Source organism: Tachypleus tridentatus, chromosome 10 (genome assembly GCF_004210375.1).
Source record: "Tachypleus tridentatus isolate NWPU-2018 chromosome 10, ASM421037v1, whole genome shotgun sequence".
NCBI lineage: Eukaryota > Metazoa > Arthropoda > Merostomata > Xiphosura > Limulidae > Tachypleus > Tachypleus tridentatus.
This window is the reverse complement of record NC_134834.1, coordinates 147,978,881-148,001,943: the sequence shown is the minus strand read 5'-3', so window position 1 is coordinate 148,001,943 and position 23,063 is coordinate 147,978,881. Positions and strand designations below refer to the sequence as shown.

Sequence of the window (23,063 nt, the reverse complement as noted above, 5' to 3'; positions counted from 1 at the left end):
TCTATTTTATTTGTTGTCTGTATTTCCTGCAAAACTACCAGGATCATCTGTCACAGCACACCACTCGCCATCCACGTGAAGAGTTTGACTGTTATTCTTATAACACACTCAAAACGTAATTTGTGGCGTGGATTCGAACGCGTTTCGTTTACCACAGATCCAAATCGCGCCTCTTTTACAACAGCCAACCAAGACTACTGTTAACAGAACAAAACTGTACTCTGGCGGGTTGTTATTTGGGAAAAGTTTCGAACCCATGCCTTAATAAAAATGTATTAAAAAAAGGTGGACGTCTTTGCAAAACAGTATAACCTAGCTCACGTAGTGCCGCAACCTGTTAATCCACATAAGTCTACTGGTACGAATACTATCAAGGAGGTTTGGTGTACCGAGTTTGGTAGTGAACATTCTACGACTACACTCAATGTTATGTATATTCAGTGTAGGTTAATTCGTCAGGACGATACGAGTTGGTAATCATATACGTACTGATCCACGTTTATGGGCCATCAGACGTGACCGAGAAACGGTACTCAGAGACGCACGTACAGACATTCAACCGAGACGTTATGTAAACGAGTTATAACTGACAATATTCCAAGTTTTGAAATATCGTAAATCAGCTACGTACAACTTCTTCCAGGGTGCGCTAGACGTTGCACGTGCCTGTCGTAAATGGTTTAGTTTCTTCAAAGGAATAGACATGTGCACGTGTTTGAAAATGTCCCTTCCCCTCGTTGGGTCGTCGTCAAGTGTGCGGACCTACAAAACCAGAATTTTGGCGATTCCTACCGATGGACAGTGGGCAGAGAGACCACTTTGCAGGTTTGCACTAAAACTAATAAAAATAAGCTGTCAAAAAGACAACCCGTAGTTTCACGGACTTACCACGCTAAAATTTGGGGCCGACTCATTGTGTCTACAGACTTACAACGCCAGGAACCGGGTGGTGAGCAGGCACAGATGGCCGATGGTGAAATTTTGTATTTAATTTAAAACAAACAAAATTGTTCGTCGTGAACAGAGTACAGATAACGTATTGTGAAGTAATATTGGAATAAACAAAAATATGTTTACATTTTTTGTTCGTACTGTACACACTTTAAACGTTTATAGCACATTGCAAGCACTCCCTTATTCAGTTACGTAGAACCTAAATATTGCATTTTCTTTTATTTACAGGTTAAATTAATTACAACAATTTGTTAGCATTTCTTTTCAACAGGTACGTGTAAAATAGCATCAACAATGGTGTACCCCCAGTAATTTGTTTCGCGGCAATTACGATGCTAAAATTTAGATTTCGATACCTATTACTTTCTAAATGTTTTAAGTACAGAACAGATATCGACAACAGTTTCGTTTCGCCTCACTGCGAAGAATGGTAAAAAACAACAATAACACACACACAAAAAAAAACTGGTTCCGTTTCATGAGAACTTTCTCGAAATAATTCACTAAAACAAACCTATTGAAGGTTTCAACATACCTAAACACTTACAATAATTTATCCAGAAAAGACAAGTGGTAATTTTTGGAGAGCTGGATTGCGTGGCTGGCGACACACATAATGATGATTACGGACCCAAATGATATCCCTGGGGGTCGTCGTCTGGCCAACAATCCAATCACAAACGCGGTAGCTTTTTTATTTTTTAAAGCCTTTTTTAAAAAGGGAAATAAAGTAGAGGGGAAGGGGTCATAAAGGAAGTTGAAAATTAAGACTATGTATCAGTTGCTATTAGTTGTGACAGAAAACGTTAAAGTCCATAATTTTTGTTGTTTACCAAATCTTACGCGACAGCTAGGCATCCAAGCTTATGAATCACGTCCACGGTTTCTGTACATTCGACAGGAAATTCAGTTTACGCTATTTTCTGCATTTTCCTTCGTAATTAACGCTTGTTTTCTACAAACTGAAATGAACTTGAATAATTTTCCCTCCGAAGGACAGCTTGATAGGGTTAAATTGCCTGTCTAGATGGAAAATTGGGCCGGCTGACCATCTAACAAGTCATGTCACTTCGGTAACATTTGATCAGTCGTGGAATTTTGCGTGTGTTTTTCTTGGCATACTGCAATCATTAGCAGCAACATCTTTGATTTTGGTGATACGAGCCATTAAAGCAATGGTAATGACAAAAATATTGCAATTTCAATTTGAAATTCTAGCACAGTGGAATGTTGCTATGGGCGATAACATAAATCATACTTCGTACTACGATTACCTTGTATTTACTATCGATGTTCCTTACTATTTTCCACGTGAGACACTTCACTAATGAAAACTGCACTAAGTATAGGGGGCTCTGTCAGAAAATGGGCCACTTTTCGTCAAATTACTTGGGGAAGAAGGATTGAACTCCTGAATATCTTGACAGTTTTTTTTTCTCATTCACTAATTTTCTATTCCATCAAAAACAAATTTAAATTAAATTTAATCATAGGATTTAATTACTGTCATTTTGTACAATAATATCTATCTTAGGCCTAATATACCCTGGTAGTTAGTGGGCACTCGACTCGCAAATGTGGGTTCAAATTCCTATCCCACTAATACATACTAGCCCTTTTGGCCGTGGGAGCGCTATAATGGTACAGCGAATCCCACTATTCGTTGTTAAAAGAGTAACCCAAGAGTTGGTGGTGGGTGGTGATAACTAGCTGCCTTCCCTCTAGTCTTACCACTGCTAAATTAGGGGAGGATAGCGCAGATAGTCCTTGTGTATTCTTTGCGCAAAATTCAAAATAAACCAAACTTTCTCTCTCTCTTTTTTTTTTTGTAACGTTATCTTATCAAGCAATGAGCGTCAGTGACTATTAATAAATTTACACTTGCGTTTTTCAAAACCGATTTTAGGTTTATATTAAATTTATATCAGAAATAAATTAGGACAAGTTTTATTATAGTTTCCTATAAAACCAGTTACATTTCAAACACTATGGTATGATATACTGGTTGATAAAGTTCTTATTGTTTCTTATAAAACCAGTTTGGATGTGTTTATTGACATTACGTGTGGTATTTGACTCATGGATGAGATGAGATGTGTTTATTGATTATACTGTGGTATGTGACTGATGGGCAAGATGGATGTGTTTATTGATTATACTGTGGTGTGTGACTGATGGGCAAGATGGATGTGTTTATTGACGATACATCCCTAATATAGCAGTGTAAGACAAGAGGGAAGGCAGCTAGTTATCACCACCCACCGCCAACTCTTAGAATACTCTTTTACCAACGAATAGTGGGATTGACCGTCACATTATAATGTTCACACAGCTGAAAGGGCGAGCATGTTTGGTCTGGTGGGATTCGAACCCGCAACCCCTCCGATTACGAGTCGAACGCTCTAACCACGTGGCCATAGTCAGCCGAATGATGAGAAACGGTAGTTTAATGAAACATTTGTGAAATACACAATTCCGTGATGACGAGAAAACCCACTTGTACAGAAAATTATATATTTAAAACGGCTGGTATGGGTAGAGAAAGCACTATGTAGAGGAGCGAACAACAATTGTTTTCTCTACATTAAAAGTTTCTTTCTTAAGAATGTTTTTTTTTACGATTGTTAGTTTTAAGTTGTTTAGTTTCACAATTTCGAAGTTTAAATTCGCTGTGAAATGCGTAGCTAGTGCAGTTACTAGCAGGACGAGTTCGTATGCATATTTGTCAAATTCTTAAAACTATATTTCCCTTGTTGTAAAATTTATTTTATCTTTTAATGTAACTCACACTCCTAACCAACATTTTTTCTTGCGTGCACACACATATGTAGGAAAGCGCCATCCGCATACATTTTATATCCTAACGATACATGTACCTTCACGTGTCACATCAGAAAACGTGTTATCGGATTTATTCAACATCAACTTTCTTTATCTCTCCTATATTTTTTAAACTAAGCCTGTTTTTACAACAATCCATTTTTTAATCAAGCTCGTTTTGTGACAACAACTCATTCACTGGTGACCCTCTCATATGGAATTTCTGATAAAACAAATAATTGTTTTGGATAAGATAAAATGTAATAGATGGGCGTACAGATTTGCGATGGAGAGGCAGTGGTACAGTTGAGAATAAACCACGTGGTTACGATAACCATGATAAGATTTAATTTCCCTTTCCTGTAAATAATAGGAAATCTACAACTACAATAGTTAGCTGACATATGTAACCAGCGTGGCTTATGTTCATCTTATATGATTAAGCTGTTAACATACACGTGTAGAAAAACGAAATATTACAGTGACTAATTAAAAATGACTTTCAAAAGCGCTGGACGAACCTTCACTGCTGTGGCCCTGTGTATGTCCCTAACTCGAAGGATTAGAAATGTGACAAAAATGCACTTATTCCCCTTCAAAGTACTCCAAGATGACCAGTTTCAGGTTTGAGAAAAGGCATACAATGTATTAAAATAAACCTATTTTTGTTTTGTTTTTTATTGTGCACCTAAAAATAAACCTGGCACGGGAATAGTTGTTAACCTGTAACCATCACAGTGAAATAACTGGTGAAACCTCCTGGGTTACATAATAGTAATGAAGAAGCTGAAACACGTACACAAATGTTAGATGAAGCTAGAAACCTGAATAAATTTGTTATCACGGGGTTTCCTTTTTAAGAGATAATACTGTCTGAACACTAGAAAATAGTCCGGTTTTTGGTGTGCATGTTCTACACAGGTGTAATCATCCATAATTAGGCCTTAAAAAGGGGAGTGGGGGACAGATATTGGATGTTTTAACCATGGGCTGTGGATGCGCTAACTTTAAGTTTCCGTTGTTTTTCGTTTACAGTACTTTATCATAAACAAAACAAAATAACGTGTGTAGCTCGTGATAGAGGCCTGGCATGGAGGTTAGGGCGCTCGATTCGAGGATTCGAAAATCGGTCACTTAACATGTTCGCTCCTTTCGCATTATAATGTTATAGTCAATGCCACTATTTATTGATAAAGAACAGCCTAAGAACTGGAGATGTGTGATGTTGACTTTCTGCCTTCCTTCTGGTCTATCACTTTTAAATTAAGGACGGTTAGCGCACTGTAGTGTTCGAGTAGCTGTGCGCGAAATCAAATAAAACGAGTAAGATTTAACCACCTAGTTCTGTGGATATTGTCTTCTAACATTTTTGTTGTTGTATGAAACAAATCGAGCTATCACTTGTATTGAAGTTTGATCAATGTTCATACAAACAACTAATATCTTTATGTACATTAAAATACATCAAACTGCAAAAGGTAACACAGCTCTGTTGGAGGAAATACTACAAAATATTTTGTTTCATTTCTAACATTATATACGAAATATTTTTTGGCTTGTTTACGAACTTATATCAAGGCCTTGATTTAATTTATCGCTTAAAAACATGTTTGTGCTGTACCCAATGTATATATAGATCGAACTCCGAAAATTAGCAATATAAACCTTAACTAAAGTTCACCACGACACCGTTTGGTGGCACTGGGTGTAGACAACCAAAGCTTCGGAAGCTTTGTTGCTATTACTATTCATATCGTTAAATTTAGAAAGAAAAAATTACTTTTATAAGCTTGCACGATCAAAGGTAATAAATATTAAGTTATTTTGATATATTTTATTGACATATACTGGATTATCTCCACTCGCCAACGGATGGACAACAAACAGACATTACTAAGTAATTTATCGTCAAACAACAGCAAAAGGTTATAATAACTATTATTGCAGTTGTCGTTAAAACAAACTTTGTTACCTTATGTCAACAGTTCTTTCAATTTAAGACCAGCTTTGTCACCTTATGTCAACACTTCTTTCAATTTAAGTCAAGCTTTGTCACCTTATGTCTACAATTCTTTCAATTTTTTCCCCACTTTACCTTCTTTGTATTGAATAAAATGAAGACTTTAAGAGCATTCTGCCTTTTCACCATAAACCAATCGATAAGGCTGTGATATAAAAACATATTAATAGTAATGCAACGTTTAGTGTCACCTAGCAACATACAGCATTGTCTAGACACATGTTTTCTGTTTTTTGACAATTTACAGCTTTGTCTTGAAATATAATATCCATTAAAATGTTTTTTTTTAGGAAAATGATATTAACGAATCAGCACATACTGTCGACAGTAGTATTAATAAAATTTGTTTTTGTGAACAATTACTTATTTCTTATTACACGTGTATGTTAACGGCGTTTCTTATCGTTTCTTGTACTTATTGTAAAGCACTCAGTACTTCTAAGTCAAAGTGTAATCGTAAATATTATTTATGTTTGGTTCATTTAGAGAAACAGTTCTTCAAATTGTATAATAAACTAGCTATTTCATTGTTTAAGAATCATAAGTAAATTAATATGTAGAATTAATCACGGATTCCCTTCCACGTTAAAATACTTCTATTTGCGCGCTTTTGATCCGCTAACAGGATCATTCATTGGACAATAATATATAAATAGAAGCATTTTAACGTAGAAGGGAGCCCGTATATAATTCTACATCCTAGCTTTCTAGTGAATATTTATTTAAGCTTATTAAAGAAGATATCTGAATGAAATATTTAATAAAACAAAATAATTTCTTTCCATCACAGCACGGACGTATTTTAAATTGTCTGATTTAATAACCCTTCGTTCTTTTTCTTCAGTATCAAAATTCACTTGCTTGAAATATTCAACTCATAGTAAGCTATTATTTAAGGATGTGTTGATGGTTTTAATTGAAAACCTACGATTTTATTGTAATGTTTAATATTACTGTTGAGGCACTAACCGGATTGACTAGAAAGATTTTGTAATCTTAAAACATTTTCTCTTTTTTTTTTTTTGAAATGATGACCAATCCGGTTGTGTCCATTAAGCTCGCCACACCATGATGGCGCCACGTTCGTCTGCTGTGTATAGCCTGCCTTGGGACCCTGGGGTTGCCCTAATTATATTGGAAATCCGTATTCGGTTTTGATTTTTAAATAAAAATGTAATAAAATAAGATTATATACATATAAATATATATAAAATTTGGAACCGTGCTCTCGGCAGACGGAATTGGCCTCGAATGGTGTGGTATGCCATTCCAAAAACTTAAAAAGATGTTGTTTTAACAAGATAACTTCACTGATTGTGTTTTCCCGTCTCATCTGTGCTTTTCCAGATCTTTGGTTCCAAGGCAGACTTGCAGCTACACACTCAGATTCATATGCGTGAGGCGAAACCATACAAGTGTTCCCAATGCTCCAAGGCCTTTGCCAACTCTTCTTACCTCTCCCAGCACACGCGAATCCACTTGGGGATCAAGCCATACCGCTGTGAGATCTGCCAGCGAAAGTTCACCCAACTGTCCCACCTACAGCAGCACATCCGGACCCACACCGGGGACAAGCCGTACAAGTGTCGTCATCCTGGTTGTAACAAGGCCTTTAGCCAGCTTTCCAACCTCCAGTCCCATTCCCGATGTCACCAGACTGATAAGCCCTACAAGTGTAACAGCTGCTACAAGTGTTTCACTGATGAAGCAAGTCTTCTGGAACACATCCCTAAACACAAGGAATCGAAGCACCTGAAGACCCACATCTGTCAGTACTGTGGAAAATCCTACACCCAGGAATCCTATCTAGCCAAACATATGCAGAAACATGCGGACAGGATGGACAAGAGGTCCCAGATAGTCCTCGGCAGCAACACCTCTACAACGCCCCCGACTCCTGTGGCCCGAACTCACGTGGATAACTTCTGGTCGAAAAACATTGTTTCTTCGCCAGGACCAGAAAACACGTACTCGGAGAACTCTTCTGTAGGTCTTTCAACCGGCGCATCTGTGGTTTCTCATCACAGTAACCATCCGCACGTCCAAGACACGTGCCTCCAGTCGTCCCTTGGAGACCATCCTCGGCTTCATCTACCGTCCCGAGATTTGGACCATAGGCAGTCTCTTGGAAGTGGAGGTAATGGAAACACCACATCCAATAACCACAATCCACGTGAACATTCAGACATGGTGCACACAGGTCACTTGGGATCCCCTCAGCTCCAGTATGATGGCGGTCCAATGTCTGTATCTAGTAGCAAAACATCATCGGCCTTTACCCCTATCCAATCTGGAATGCTGCCAGTCTCTTCAGGATCACAGTTGTCATTAGCAGGGTCATCGCGGTCATATTTTCCGTACGAACCTGTTAATTTTCCCAAACCTTCTTCGCAGATGAGTTCCATGGACTTGAAACCCGCTCACAATTCGTTTCCCAATCAACTGATCTCCTTACATCAAATAAGAAATTATGCGTCCATGCCATCAATGGCCGGAACAGAACATCCGATTACTCTGAAAGACAAGAGTCAACCATAGTTGATTGAATTTATGTCTATTGTGTGTACCTTAATGTGTTTTTTCCACACACCTTACAGTAGACACCGTTTTTAAAGTTGTGGTATATGGTTGTTTTTCTTCAATTTAAAAAAACAAACAAACTTTTACGATAAGGTGAGGGTGGATTAGTTTTATCCTTGCATAAACCGTTAAAGAAAAAACCTTGAAAGATCGGAAAGAACTGCCTAATGTGAAATAACAGTACATGGGGTTTGAAACCGGTGAAGAAATTTTCAGGTAACTGGACGTGTATGAACTGCTGTCTGGCTACAAAGTGGCAAACAGCAAAAGTGAAAACAACACAGAAAAGAACTTAACGCTAATAAATCTTACGATTCTTAAAAACACAACTAACAGAAATGGTTTATAAAGTAAACCGTGGGTTGAACTTTTTGTTACCATTATTAATTTTGGTATAAAACCTTATTCCAGTTAAAGTTTGTGGCAGAACTCCATGTTCATGCAAGTAACAGATGGACTTTTCTGTGTTCTGCTGTCTTGGTAACGTACTTTTGATGATAGACTAGTGTGTATATGATTTGTAACCATGGTAACTAGTTGAGCAATAGATGACATCATCTCATGTTTGTGCCTTTTGATACATAGTTTCAGTTTCACGTAAATATGTATGTATAACCATATAACCGTATGCTTAACAAAGTTTACAGTTATATATATATATATAACATATGAATTGAAACACTTTTTCTTGTGTTGGTGTTAGAGAGAGAAAAATGTAGGCCTAAGAAAGAGTCAGTTATCATAGCTTATAAAGTGTTTGCTGTGATAATTAGCCCGTTATTAGTTTTTCTACTATGGAACTGTTTTATGCTTTTATGTATATACATACACACACGAAACAGGTACCGGTGTTTACGTTGTTACTAAACTTGTACAAATGAGGTCAGGTATAGTTACGCAACACAGTAAGTTGAAGAAAGGTAAGTAACAGATTAAACTTCTTAACAAATCTGTCGCTAGAGTGGGGAGGTAATAAAAAAGAAATCTGTTGTTAGTTTTGAGATTAAAAACACAAGTACAAGATTCGCAAAATATCATACTATACGTGTCTGAACTTTATTTTGGTGCGGAATAGTAAAGTTCCGTGCGTATCTTTATTGCTCAAAACGGTTTATATTTCATAATTCAATAACACTATGTAACCAAACTTTTATTTTTTCTTGTTCCTGGACAGAAAGTGTTATTTCCCAGTTGATTATGACTAAAATAAATAGAAAAGACCTATTTTTCTTTCAAACTTTGCTTTTGTGACCTGGGAGCATATAACGAAAACATGATGGGAGACTATATTTGGGGGCTGATACGTGAAAGTGATTTACATTACAGTTGCAAATCTCGAAAAACTACTCACTTCTAAACATTTTTGTTCATTTTTGCATAACTTTAGTATAAATACAAGTAAATCTTGATTCATATGTTGTTTTATTCAGACCTTACGTAAATAAAATGTGTAAATTTGCCCTTTTTTACATAGCAAAATAGGTTAATTTCTAAATTTCATTATCCAGGTCACAAAAGCAAAGTTTGAAGGGAATAATGGCCATTTTCTGTACTTTTACAATATAAGCAATTAAGAAACAACACATACTATCCAGGAACAAAATTTGTGTTACATAGTGTATTTCTTGTAATATACAAACCATCCTTTTTTTTTCGTAATTGAAACTAAGTAGTGTTAGTTCAAGGCCTTTTTCATCCTGTTTTTTTAAACTGTACTTTACTATTACGTAACATCACGTTTGTATAAAACAAAATAGTTGTGTATATGCGTTTTTTTGCTGCCATAGTTACCGTACGTAACAATAGCGCACATTGTAAGACACCCCACGAAAAACTAAATTGGAGTTTTTAATTGTTGTAGTAGTTTTAAAACTACTTACGATATTTGAAGTTGTTTTTTTTTTTTTTTGACAGGCTTAATGTACGCCATGAGCAAACATTGCCTGTTTATATAAGAAAGTCCGTTAAATAAAACCTAAACCTTCGTAAAAGACGGCCCCCTTCCGGTAGCTCAACTATAAGTCTCAGGGCTTATAATGCTAAAAATTAGGTTTTGATATCCATGGTGGGCACGGCGCAGATAGGTCATTGTAGAGTTTTGTGCTAAAAAAGAAATAAACACACACACACACGCACAAACTCGTAGGTGTCGTTTCACGAGACGAAACCCTGTTATTTTTCGATATGTAAATATTATATTGAATTCGGGTGATTTGTTTTACAGTACTACCAGTAAACTAACTTGATAATCACTACCCATATCCATAAACAACAGTAGTAGCATCTGCTTAATCCAGTTATAGCCTCACTGAAACTGACTTCTTATAAATTTGCGTAAAGATCGTACTTGTAAGGCAAAGAAAACAAGCATACAATCCTATGAACACTTGAGAGAAGACAAGCACTTAATACTTTAATGTTAGCTTACTTTAAATGGCTGAAAATAGCTTGATTTTAATCATATTTTCGAATACCGAAAGCTTGAATTACAAACAAAAACCAACGTGACTGAATGCGCGAGATTCGTAGCCCTTCAGTGAGCCATTGACAAGTTTACGGACTTAGTCCAGGTTCATTTTCCTCCAAGTGATAGAGCACAGATAACCAACCATTTGGTTAGTTTTACGCTGGAAACAACCGACTAACTTGATTTATAAGTACTTGTTGCAAAAAGATTTTCATACCGTCACTGTCCAACCTTACCACACATCCACACTTGTGACTGGAATCTATTTATACTTTATTTTCTTCCCACATTATGCCACAGAGATAGGCGAAAACAAAGACAGTACAAACACTTTACTTTTCCCAAAAGGGGTTCGAAGACTGGCTGGAGTTATCACCTGTTTTAAACACTCGCACCACAGTGTGTTGCCTTTCAGTCAAAAGACACTACAGTGACGTTACATTAAGGATGCTTAATGTTGCAATTTGTGTGGTCGTGAGGTCAGTATAACGTGCGCATGCCATGAATCACGAGAAAAATGTTGCACTCTTGGTTATAATACAGCATGAGATGTGAACATTAAAAGAAAGAAAGAAGTAAGAATATGTTTATCTTAAGCACATTTAGTAAAATATTTCTGATGAATGTAGCTTTATTTTCGCAATTTCTACCACCATTGTGATAATACAGCTTCAAATCAGTTATTAACTGCTGCTACGTCACCATATCTTTTCTGTGTATCATTTACTTCAATTAATAGTTAACGTGCAACATTACGCTCTGCAGTGTAGGGTTAATTTAAAAACATCTATAGATAAAGATGATTTTAAAGTATTATCTCGTACAGAATTAAGGGTTGGAGAAAGACAAGAAGCTAATTTACCTTTAGTCGTGATCTACGTTTTGCACGAGCGCACGTGGAAGCGCGTGCTTGCGAATCTCTAGTTAGGCTATATTTACAGATGTGATCAAATAAATAGGTAAAAGGTTTGTCAAGTTCTGGCATGTTTTTTAACTTACGGATATTCCCAAATAAGCTGTAAATCGAAACATCAAGTCAATATTTTTTTTCTGTACTATTAGTTGTTGGTTTGCTTTTATCTTATAATCATATTTTAGGACATGTGTAACCTTAAATGGGCTCGAGTAGTTTGGAATATTTAATTACCAAGAAGAAAGGATATATTCTCCTTCAAACTATATAGGGATAACAACATTCAATTTATTATTATTATTGTGTATCTAAAATAAACACCTGGCACTATAAGAGATGTTTACCTGTACACGTTACAGTGAGATAGATAAACTTTTTTAAGTGTTTCAGTCCAGAAGACTTACCAGATTTCTTATTGTAATTTGATATATTACAGCTACGTCGTGTTTTAATCTCCCAGTTTGTGGTATATCGTGAAAATGAATTAGTTCGAATCTTAGCTTCGTAAGGAAATCGATTGTCGTAAACTTTAAATCGTATTAAGGGTTTTGTGAATGTATATTATAATATTATATATATATCGCATAATATTATTATATTATGACGAAGTTTGCCGATATATGTGTGTGTAAGGGATGGGGAATTGCGAATGTACACCCCCCCAAATGGTTTTTTGATTGATTGTTTGGAATTAGCACAAAACGACACAATGGGCTATTTGTGCTTTATCCACGATGGGGATCGAAACCAGGTTTCTAGCGGTATGAATCCACAGACATCACTAAAATTCACCCACGTAGGTAATACATATTTACAAAGTGTAGAAAAACAACAAACAAAGACAAAACTTTAGACAACATTAATATCACCACATTCAACGAAAATAATCAAATGTTTCCTCCCGCGCTTCATGGATGGTTACATCTTGACCCCCATTTAGCAACTTATGTGGTCAGGCATATAACGTATACTTTTCTAATTTGTTTACCTTTGTTGTAAACTTATCCAGTCAAATTTTCAACTACGTAATAATTTTCTTGAAGAAAACAACTCTCATAAATTGGAATAAAAATATGAAAACCCAGAGAACAAACTACAGTCAATTAACGAAAAACGAATACACCACACAATTACGTATTTGTGTAGATGCTTGTATATATATAATTTTTTATACGGACTTTCACGTCACATAAGTTAATAATGGCGGCGGGAACCTCAAAACTTGACATTGGAATGTTTCACTGACTGTTCACCCATCTTAATCAGGAAGAAAGGGTCCGCTTTACTACGAGGATATCCACACACATTTTACTAGTTATGGAAAACCTAACGTACACGTTTACATTTTCTCGGATTTATAGTACATAGTTTACAGACACCTAAGTAATAAAAACTTAATCAAGTCATAATGTTTAAAAGGTAGACTTCGAGACAACGGGAATTTTATGAGCTTTAATTTGATGAATTGAAATTTGTTTAAAAAACTATTGTGCATTGCTATGACATGTATATATGATGATTGACATATAAACCGTTATTTGTGTTGTTAAGGTGGCAAATATAAACAGCGTATGAAGTTACCGCTGTCTAAAATTATTTAGTTTGTTGATGGCTTTCAATACGCAAGTTTTTTAGTAAAGGACCTGAGCGTTAAGTGCGTATTAGTGCAGGCAATGCAGTTTATGTATTGCACTGCGTGTGAATAGTTTATTACATTAAAAAAATCGGTAGATAAGATGTACATGCCATACTGTTAAACAATGCATATGTGCTTGTTTTTTTTTAATCTGGGTGGGTCTTGTTAATTAGTATTAATTACACATAAATAATTTATAATTGTATTAAACGCATGGTCCTTCACGTAGCTGTCTAATGTTGTACTCGTTTTTAAGTTTCGTTTGTTTAGAATTATTCTGTTTGGATGTGTAAAGTGTGTGGTGTTGTCTTTGATTTAATTTCATAAAGCTATAAATTAAGAAGAAGGCCCGGCCTGGCCAGGTAGGTTAAGACGTTCGGCTCCTAATCTGAGGGTCGCGGGTTTGAATCCCGGTCGCACCCTTTCAGCCCTTGTGGGGGCGTTATAATGTTACAATCAATCCCACTATTCGTTGGTAAAAGAATAGACCAAGAGTTGGCGGTGATGAGTAGCTGCCTTTCATCTAGTCTTACACTGCTAAATTAGAGACGGCTAGCGCAGATAGCCCTCGTGTAGTTTTGCGCGAAATTCAAAAAACGAACAAACAAACAAATTAAGGAGAACATTCCGGTTGGAAAATACTTGTTTTAATTTCAGCTTCAAAGCGTTTACATAACCAAGCACTTAAAAGTATAAACCATACTTCACGATTCCTGTGTTTTCAACATGACGGCACAAACGACACTCGAGTAAGTCCTCTACTACCTAACTAAGTCATGAAAACGTACAAGAGATTTGTAAAAATCATACTGTAAGTCACTCTCATCTTATTACAAAGTAACATATTTTTTCTAAGATTCTCAGTTATTACTTTTCAAATTCAGCTGAACATTTGTCTTTAAAATTCTATAGTTCATTTTGAAAATAATTTTAGGATGTTCAAATGCTACAAGAAATCATGTTGTTTTTATAACTGTATCGCGTTATGCAAGTTATAGAAGATATATTTGTTTTTTAAACTAATGTTGGTTCAATATTTTTTCTCCATGTTGTCAACAGATGGCATTTTACTTCAGTATTTGTTACTGGTTCTTTAAAGATCAGGCATTCACGTACAGGTCAGAAGAAAAACTTCTGGTTTCAAATGAAGTCTTCAGGTCGTTTACTATAAGAAAAGCTAATTGAATGTCGTTACTTTTAGTGCACCCTGCATGTTATAAACCGGCTGCCTTAACACCTTCTATCATTTTTTTAAATATACCACTTGCAACGAAGATCTCAGGTGAAGTTGTCTTTCCAACTGAAGTATTAAACGTCCTAATGACATTGTTTTGTAGGTTTCTTCTGGTTTGCCTTCGCAACAAATAACTTCTGCGAGTAAAATTAGGACATGTTTCATGTAGAATTTGTACTAAAGCATTCAGTTTATACCATATACTTGCACTAAAGCACCCAGTGTTTTTCAACTTGACAGAGGCTCGCACTAAGCACCCAGTTTATACCATCTTGGCGAGACTTGCAGTTTGGATAAGCTTAACAGAATTGCACTAAGCATTCAGTTTATTTCAAGTTGGTGGAACGCACAATAAAGCACCCAGTTTGTTGCAAACCCCTTATTTATAGCGATTTTTTTTTATTCATGCCCAGTTTAATACCATTTTTTTTTTCTAAATTTTTGAATAGGATATATGTTTCCCCGGCAACAAAATAACAGTAAAATGTTTTATGGAATCTTATATGGAAACAAAATCTCATGGTTATTATATTTGCGAACCTACCTACCCATTTCATTAACTGTAGAAGTGTAAAACTTATTTCGAGTAAAAAGTCAACAAGAGGACACGAAACGAAAATCTTGTTAAGTTTGTTGTAATGTGGGTGGTGAACATTACCTTAAAAGACAGAGTTTTACAGTTTATGTTTGTACAAAACTAATTTAGCTGAAAAGACAATTTCTGGTCCCGGAACACTAAAAAGAGGGTTTTAACCTTCTTCAAACTGTATTTTACTCACTCCAAAATGTCATCCCGTTAAGAATACACTAACATTTAATTATTTTTCCCAACTTATAGTGAGTATGTGAAACACAGATGTGACAATGATGGCATTCAGTAAGTGTGTATGTTGCCCTTTTTCTTATCATCACAGGATTAATGTAATTCAGAAATTTATATGAGCAAATTAGAAATTCGGTTTTCAAACGGATTTTTTTTTTTCTGTACGTTAGAACCCTACTTTAAAAACAAATCGTCTAACTAGTTCAGGAGGTAGATTGCTTGGGATCTTGAAAAACATAAGAAGTCAGTTTTGATTGAGAAAGTTCCAAGAAATCCCTTTCAAGATGCCAGAGTTTCAGAAGTCACTAAAATTAACAATGAAACAATTTGATTTTTATCTCGAAATTGCAAGCGTTGTACCAGTTTGATCGATACTACTGTAAAACAACAGTATTCTCATGGTTATGGCTACTCTCTCAAGTTGATCCCTCTACTGTTATGTGAAAGCAGAAAATGGTTAGCATGAAGCTTGTTTACTTGTAAATAAATCTACATTAAAAATATTCTGTTAACGTGAGATGGGATATTTTAGTTATCAGATATTGTGTATGTATTATTATTATCCTTGGACTGATATTAAAATTATTAACCCAATAATGTTACGTACATCCATCCAGTCAGTATGAGGTCAGTTCACAAGCTTTGGTTTAGCTAAGTCTTCACGAAACGGATGAAGACGTGGAGGAAATATTGATTATTTTACTGCTTGTTCGATATTAGATTTTTTGTTCCTCAATAAATACACTCACAGTTTATTTAAAGCATTTCGAAATATTACTCTGCATACACATTTTTTGTTTCTGTAAACTTGCAAAGACAAAAAATAAAATATAACCGGTATTATCGCTTTTGTTCATTTTTTAAAATAATTCGTAATTATAATTATCGAGTTTATTATGTCGAATTTCTTGCTCAAAACAAGATGAGAGGGAAAACATTAACAGAATGAATGCACTAAAAAAAAAAGCTGTGATAACCGAAGAAAAGGTTTTCTAGTTACAAACGCTGCCGAGTTAACTAAAGCGTAAAGATGTACTTTCCATTCATATAAATGCAGTATTAGCTTCTAAAAACCTACGGCTCTACATGGAGGTTAAAGGTCATATTTAAAGCTCGAAACGAGATCCTAGTAAAAGATATAAATGTAAAGTGTTTGCCGATAGTTTAAGATGGAAATGTTTATTACTTTTTTGTACAATGTACCTTTAGTTTTTGTTGAGAATGATTAGGAAACATTTTAATAATCTGTGTGAAACATTTAGCGACAATAATTTTTTTAAAAAATGACGGGTGTCGAACATCAGTTAGTCAAGGGAGAAGAACAGAAATGGCGTTACCCTTGAACGTTTTTAACTGATTGGCAGATAGATAGATACCCGTGCAGGTTTGTATTAAATCTGTTGTGTGTGTGTGTAGCAATTCCCCGAAAGATGATGATTTGTTCCCGAAGAAACATGTCATTTTTAGTTTTTTTATTGTAAAGAAAGACCCAGTCAAACTGTTAAAAGGCTTTGAAAGACGCGTGTTATGACGTAATTTTAATAGTTGGTTCTATTGTAAACTGAGCCAGTCGTGTTTGAAATGTTTTGTCTTTTTTGTTTGTTTCATTAACTTTTATTCCTGGCAGAATGGCAATTGACAAAAGAGAGCTTTTCAATGCCCTCTGGCGGACTCTCCGCTTAATTGAAATACCAAGAAATAAATTAAAAAATACAAACAGAACAGTTTTGAAGTTTTTATTGTAAGACAAGGTATATTATTAACACAATTGCTGTGTGATCATTTTGTCGCTGTACGCTGTCAGTGAATAGCTTGTGTTGCTCTAATAAAGTTATGCTTTGGGAACCATATTTGTGATCTGGTTTATTTCTCAACCAACAATGGCAGGTTAACTTTTGTGCGTTGTTATGGTTTTTGTAATTATCTAATGCTGAGTGCAACACAGTGCCCATAGTTACGAATACACTAAACTACCGTGAACTCCAAAAAATTATCCATTCAAAGTTTCCTTCATGTGCTCAAGTTATCGATAACTTATTAATTAATTCAAAAATACCATAACAGCAAGTAAGAACTGATTTTAATTGATACAGTGCGTCCACTCTTAGTATCGAATGTTTTTGTTCTTTTTTTTACCTGAGATGTTCCGATACGATGGGTCGAAAGTTGTAATCATTATAATAAGAACCTATTCTCTTTAAAAGTTGCTGTTATTATATGCTTAAATTAATTAATATGTCCAGTAGGTTTTTCACTGAACAGATCGATAACTTAAGTAACATTATTCGCCTTTAGCCACATTAGGTACAATACTACTAAAGGGAATCTTGAAAAACAAATATCTGTATTATTGCGAATAACATTGTAACAAGTAATAATAAATATTTTGGTTTTAAGCAATTTATATCCAGGTTACAATGACTGCAATGCGCTTAGCCATTATCTAGTAGGGCGATTTTTGATGTGATCCCAAAACTTTTGTTTTCTTTTTTTTTTTTCAAAAAAGTTTTTAAAAGTATGTTAGTATATTAAAAATTCGAAAAATATTATTTCAAAATACAAAACTAATTATCAACAGAATGTCTTTTATTTTGTATTTAAAATAAAAGCCACCCACAGTAGTTCTGTGGTCTTCCGAAAGGCTTATAACGATAAAAGCCGGGTTTCGATACCAGTGGTAGGCACAGCACATATAATAACTCATTGTGTAGTTTTGTGCGTAACAACAACAAGACAAATAATGTTAAAAGTTAAGCACTAATAAGTCGTTAGACTCCCCTCTACGAGGCCCGGCATGGCCAGGTGGGTTAAGGCGTTCGACTCGTAATCTGAGGTTCGAGGGTTCGAATCCCCGTCGCACCAAACATGGTTGCCCTTTCAGCCGTGGGGGCGTTATAATATAATGGTCAACCCCACTATTCTTTGGTAAAAAGAGTGATGAGTAGCTGCCTTCCCTCTAGTCTTACACTGCAAAAATAGGGACGGCTAGCGCATATAGCCCTCGTGTAGCTTTGCACGAAATTAAAAAAAAACAACAGAAAACAAACAAACACTTCTACGAAGTGAACACCTTAACCATCTAGCTAAGCTGGGCCTTTTCGCTGAAATATAAGATCTTGGTATTTTTGTGTGTGTTATAAAATGATTTTTAGTGAAACATGAGATCTCATATTTTTTCGATATCAGAATTAAAGTATTTAATATAGATTCTTTTAAACTTTAGTTCTTGAAACTTGGATGAGCGATAATAATGTCTAAGCCTAATTCCATTGTAACACGGTATTTACTACCAGATGAGGAATGTTTGCTTGAAACGTCGTACAAATTAAACTAGAAACGTTTCCATTCAGACGTGCGAATGTATTTTTCATAATTTATGAAAGCTTTGTATAAAGAGCTCCGACTATTGCTGAGAGGCCCGGCAGGGCCAGGTGATTAAGGCACCCGACTCGTAATTCGATGGCCGCGGGTTCGAATCCCCGTCCTACCAAACATGCTCCATCTTTCAGCTGTGGGGACGTTATAATGTAATGGACAATCCCGTTATTCGTTGGTAAAAGAGTAGCTCCAGAGTTGGCGGTGGGTGGTGATAATTAGCTGCTTTCTCTCTAATCTTACACTGCTAAATTATGGACGGCTAGCACAGGTAGCCTTCGTGTAGTTTAGCACGAAATTAATAAAACAAACCAAGAGAAAAATATATTAAATCTGAAAAACAAAAATCTTGGAAATTGAAACTACTATACACACATCAGTCCAATGAAAACAAGTGAACAGTGACTAAATATTCGGATTTAGAAATACTTCATAGTTTTTAAAACTGTTTTCTAACTCAACAGCTCATTTAAACTAAACGTTTAAAAGAGTGCAGTTCGCGTTGCGTATAAAACAAGATGTATACCGTATTTGTTTGTTTGCTATAATCATTAAACTGTTCCACGTCCCATCAAATTACACAAGTTGTTGCAGGTTTGTCAAAACAATTCATGTCTATCCTGTAGTAATTAATTTTATTAAAGTTTTTTTAAACATAAAAACTTCAAAATTTGTCATTATAATGAAAATGTCTGTAGTTTGTAAGAAATCTTGAAGGTTCCATTTATCTTCACAGGATATATATAAAACATTACTTGGAGAAAAGACCTATCTCAATGAAAATAAAAGAAAGATCACAGGCTAAGCAAAAAAACAAAACAGAAACCTAATAGAATTTCAACCGGTAAATGACTACGTTCTGCTATCGTGATTTTTACGTCATTTTCGTGTGAAGTGTATGATTTACACACAAAAATACCGGATTTAATTAATTAACTTAATTGTGGGTGTATGGTGTTAAATTCTTAGGAACGAATTATTTGTTTGTTTGAAGCAAAGCCACTTTGAGCTAATTGCTGTGTCCACTACGGGAAACAGGATCCCTGGATTTTAGCGTTGTAAGTTCGTAACTTATCACTATCCCACCAGGAGACTAAACACAAAAACGGAATTAAGAAATTGTTTATGTGTTTTCTTATAGCAAAGACACATTTGGCTACCTGCTGAGTCCACCGAGGGAAATTTAGAAACTAAAGTGTACGTTTTATCTTGTTTTTTAAACATATCTATGTTTTAAATTCGTCGTTCTAGTTAACAAGAAAACAAAAACAAAACATACACGAGTTAATATTTTCATCAGGCAGATGACTCAGTGGCCAAGTATAACAGTCATAATCTACTAGCTAGAACCTTAAAATTTTGCTTTGATCTCTTAACATAAGCTAAAATGAACTTTCAACCTCATGAATCTTTTTGAGCAGATTTCAAAGGAAGGTCAAGTGATCAAATTTTTACCTGAATTAGATGTTCCAGTTTACTATATCGTAAAATCAAAACAGTATCGTTATCTTAGGAGATTCTTTCGTTACAGTAACATGCAGAGTAAGCAAGACCTTTTTACAAAGTTGTCTAGAGAATATATCTGCCGGGGCTTATTGGCCGATTAAACAAACAAGCATCCAACTGATGTTAAAAGTCTAATTGCTTAAAGTCATTTCCAAGAAAAGGAAATGCTGACAGTATTTATGAAATATATCCTCCTCCACACACACTAATGTCATACTGTATAAATCCCCCACACACTAATGTCATACTGTATAAATACACCAAGTTTGTGGACTACATTTTTACCATTAAATAATGAGATTGATCATCATCTTATAACGCCCCCACGACTAATAGGTTTATGAACATCAATTTATATGGAAAAATTAAAATCTTCGTATTATATATAAACACCTATATAGATGTTCATATAGTGCTGTATACGCTATGTATAATACAGTTTTGGATAGTTAGTAGTTTTACAAAGGTTGGATTTAACCAGATTGAGATCATAATCGAAATATGGATCTTATGTGTAGTTTACAAATTTAATGGATATCTGCAAATGAAAGACCTATACTATTGCCAGCTGTACTTTCTACATAGTCTATTGTTTTTGAAACTTTGTTTCTGATGTTATTAATATGACTTGCCCAGGTGAATGCCACGAACAAGTTTATAAAATTCAATTGATGCACGGTTCCATAAAGGTACAGTTGTAATGGGTTCTTGTTGGTTTTAGGTGATTTGGTAAAAATAACTGTGTATTTTGTAGCTAATTCTGATTTACCATTTATTGTACCATTCTTCTAAAGCTCCAGCTTCTTCAAGCTGAGAAACATTGCAGTTGCCAACGTCCAAGAGTAACAGGCTGCTAACCAGCTCTTTCTGTGAGACACCTTATTCAGGATAAAACAACTGTGAACCTATGCCTTCCACGTTGACTCTAAATCTTCAACCATCCAACAAAGTTGGAAGGCCAATGGATGGTATCCATTGGTACATCTAGTTGAAACAACTGACTGACACCTTAAGCCATTATGCAGAATGTTGTCGTAGGTTGTTTTTTGTTTGTTTGTTTTTTTGCTACATTGAGGAAATGTAAAATTGTGTGTTGAGTTGAAGTCATAACTTTATGATTTACCTGCTTTTATTCTTTCTCTACGGAACACGGTAACATTGGCTTGCTTCCACGAGTTTCGTACAGAACCGTACTTAAGGGGAAAATTAAATAAAGGTTTCAAATGTTCATATAACCGCCAAGTACCATCTTCAATGAGAACGATGTGCATTTTGTCTTGCTGAGAGTTTTGTTCTTCACATATTTATTTCATTGATATCTCTGATGGTGACTGGCTGTAACAGTTGATGAGTAAACGTGTTTTGAACGTTTATTGATTATTTGTTTTGCTGCTTGGGGTCATTGTATGAGTTAGTATTGTTTGAACCATTTTAAACTTTTTCATTAATTGTTGGAATGCTCCTCTTTCTATATATTCATTGTTACTGGTTTGTAATTCTTTTTGCAGTTTTTATGTTGTGATTTTTTATTATTGTGTGTAGTAGTACTGAGTTCTATTTGATGTAACCGAGTTTTAGTATTTTTGTACTTGCTACGAATTTTATGATTGGCGCACTGGTCTTCCTGAAAATTGTAGCAAGTGGATTTATTGTGTGGTCGTTGGAAATCTGCAGTGTATTGTGATTCTTGCCATCTTAAGTAGAACTTACACATTGAACCTGCATAAAGGTTGGTACTTAAAGCTTTAGATAACTAAAATGGTTGATACTTGAAGCTTTAAATTATTGATATTTTTGCTTCTTTAAACACATAATTCTTTTGTACACAGTTTATGTATTCACGTCATCACACTGGTGGATTTAACAAAGGATAAGATGACTTGGCAATCTCTCTGATTAAAGTAACTTGACGGTCGCCATCATCGAAAATGGTGCGTAGTGGTACAAAATAAAAGCTCGACGTCCACCACGAAATATCCAAAATCCGAGGTCATATAAGATTTTCTAAGTTGCGTTTAATGTTTTTCGTTATTTCCTGATCCGATCAATCAGTTGGAAAAACCCACAATGTGTAAAATTATAATTTAAGTAGGCTTAAGTTGCTAGTAACGCCACCTACAAAGTGTTATTTCCTAATCAGAAAATAAAATTTCAGTGACGTGTTAGGGACCAGATTGTTCCTGTGGTAGAACTCCGGATCCAGATCCTTGCGGTACTCCCTTGTTCTGTGTGGGTGCGTTATGGGTGTAATAGTCACCCCCTTAACATTAGCTGGTGGTAGGGTGTTGCTGACTAGTTTACCTTCTCTCTGAAGAGTAGTTCAAAATTAGGAATGGCGTTAAAAACAACAAATAACCTTAGCTAACTTGCCATGAATAGAGTATAAGATGATCAATGTTGTTTTTTTCTCTTGGTAATTTCAGTTGATTCTCTGATGTTACACTGTTTATAACATTTCATTTCAACGATGATTTTGATAATTTATCCAATGACCCACGTCCATTACGTGATTGACAATTGCGGATTTTCGAATTCACCTTTCTTTTTACTTGTGTTTTTGTTATTTCAACGTAACCTGTAGAGGTATAATGGGTGTATCTCGTTGTCAAAGTGAGAGGAAAAAAGGACAAGGAAAGATAGGCACTGCTTAGTTTAGTAGGTATCACGAATAAACATTAAAACGAGATAAGGCCTGCACTATTCTCAAGGTGAATAAGATATCCGTTGCTTTGATG

General features: G+C 35.3%; 1 protein-coding gene across 13 annotated transcripts in view; it reads left to right on the top strand.

Moving 5' to 3' along the window:
* Positions 1-23,063, top strand: part of LOC143230575 (zinc finger protein rotund-like) — a 288,029-nt gene that overhangs the window by 189,971 nt on the left and 74,995 nt on the right. For 10 of the 13 annotated variants that reach the window (XM_076464373.1, XM_076464370.1, XM_076464369.1 and 7 more), the window contains one exon: positions 7,142-17,292. The exons of the other annotated variants lie outside the window; for them this stretch is intronic. In XM_076464373.1, coding sequence (XP_076320488.1) covers positions 7,142-8,332 — 1,191 coding nt within the window. In that variant the 3' untranslated portion in view covers positions 8,333-17,292. Of the gene's footprint in view, positions 1-7,141; positions 17,293-23,063 lie in introns of those variants that run through there. 13 annotated transcript variants of the gene reach the window in all.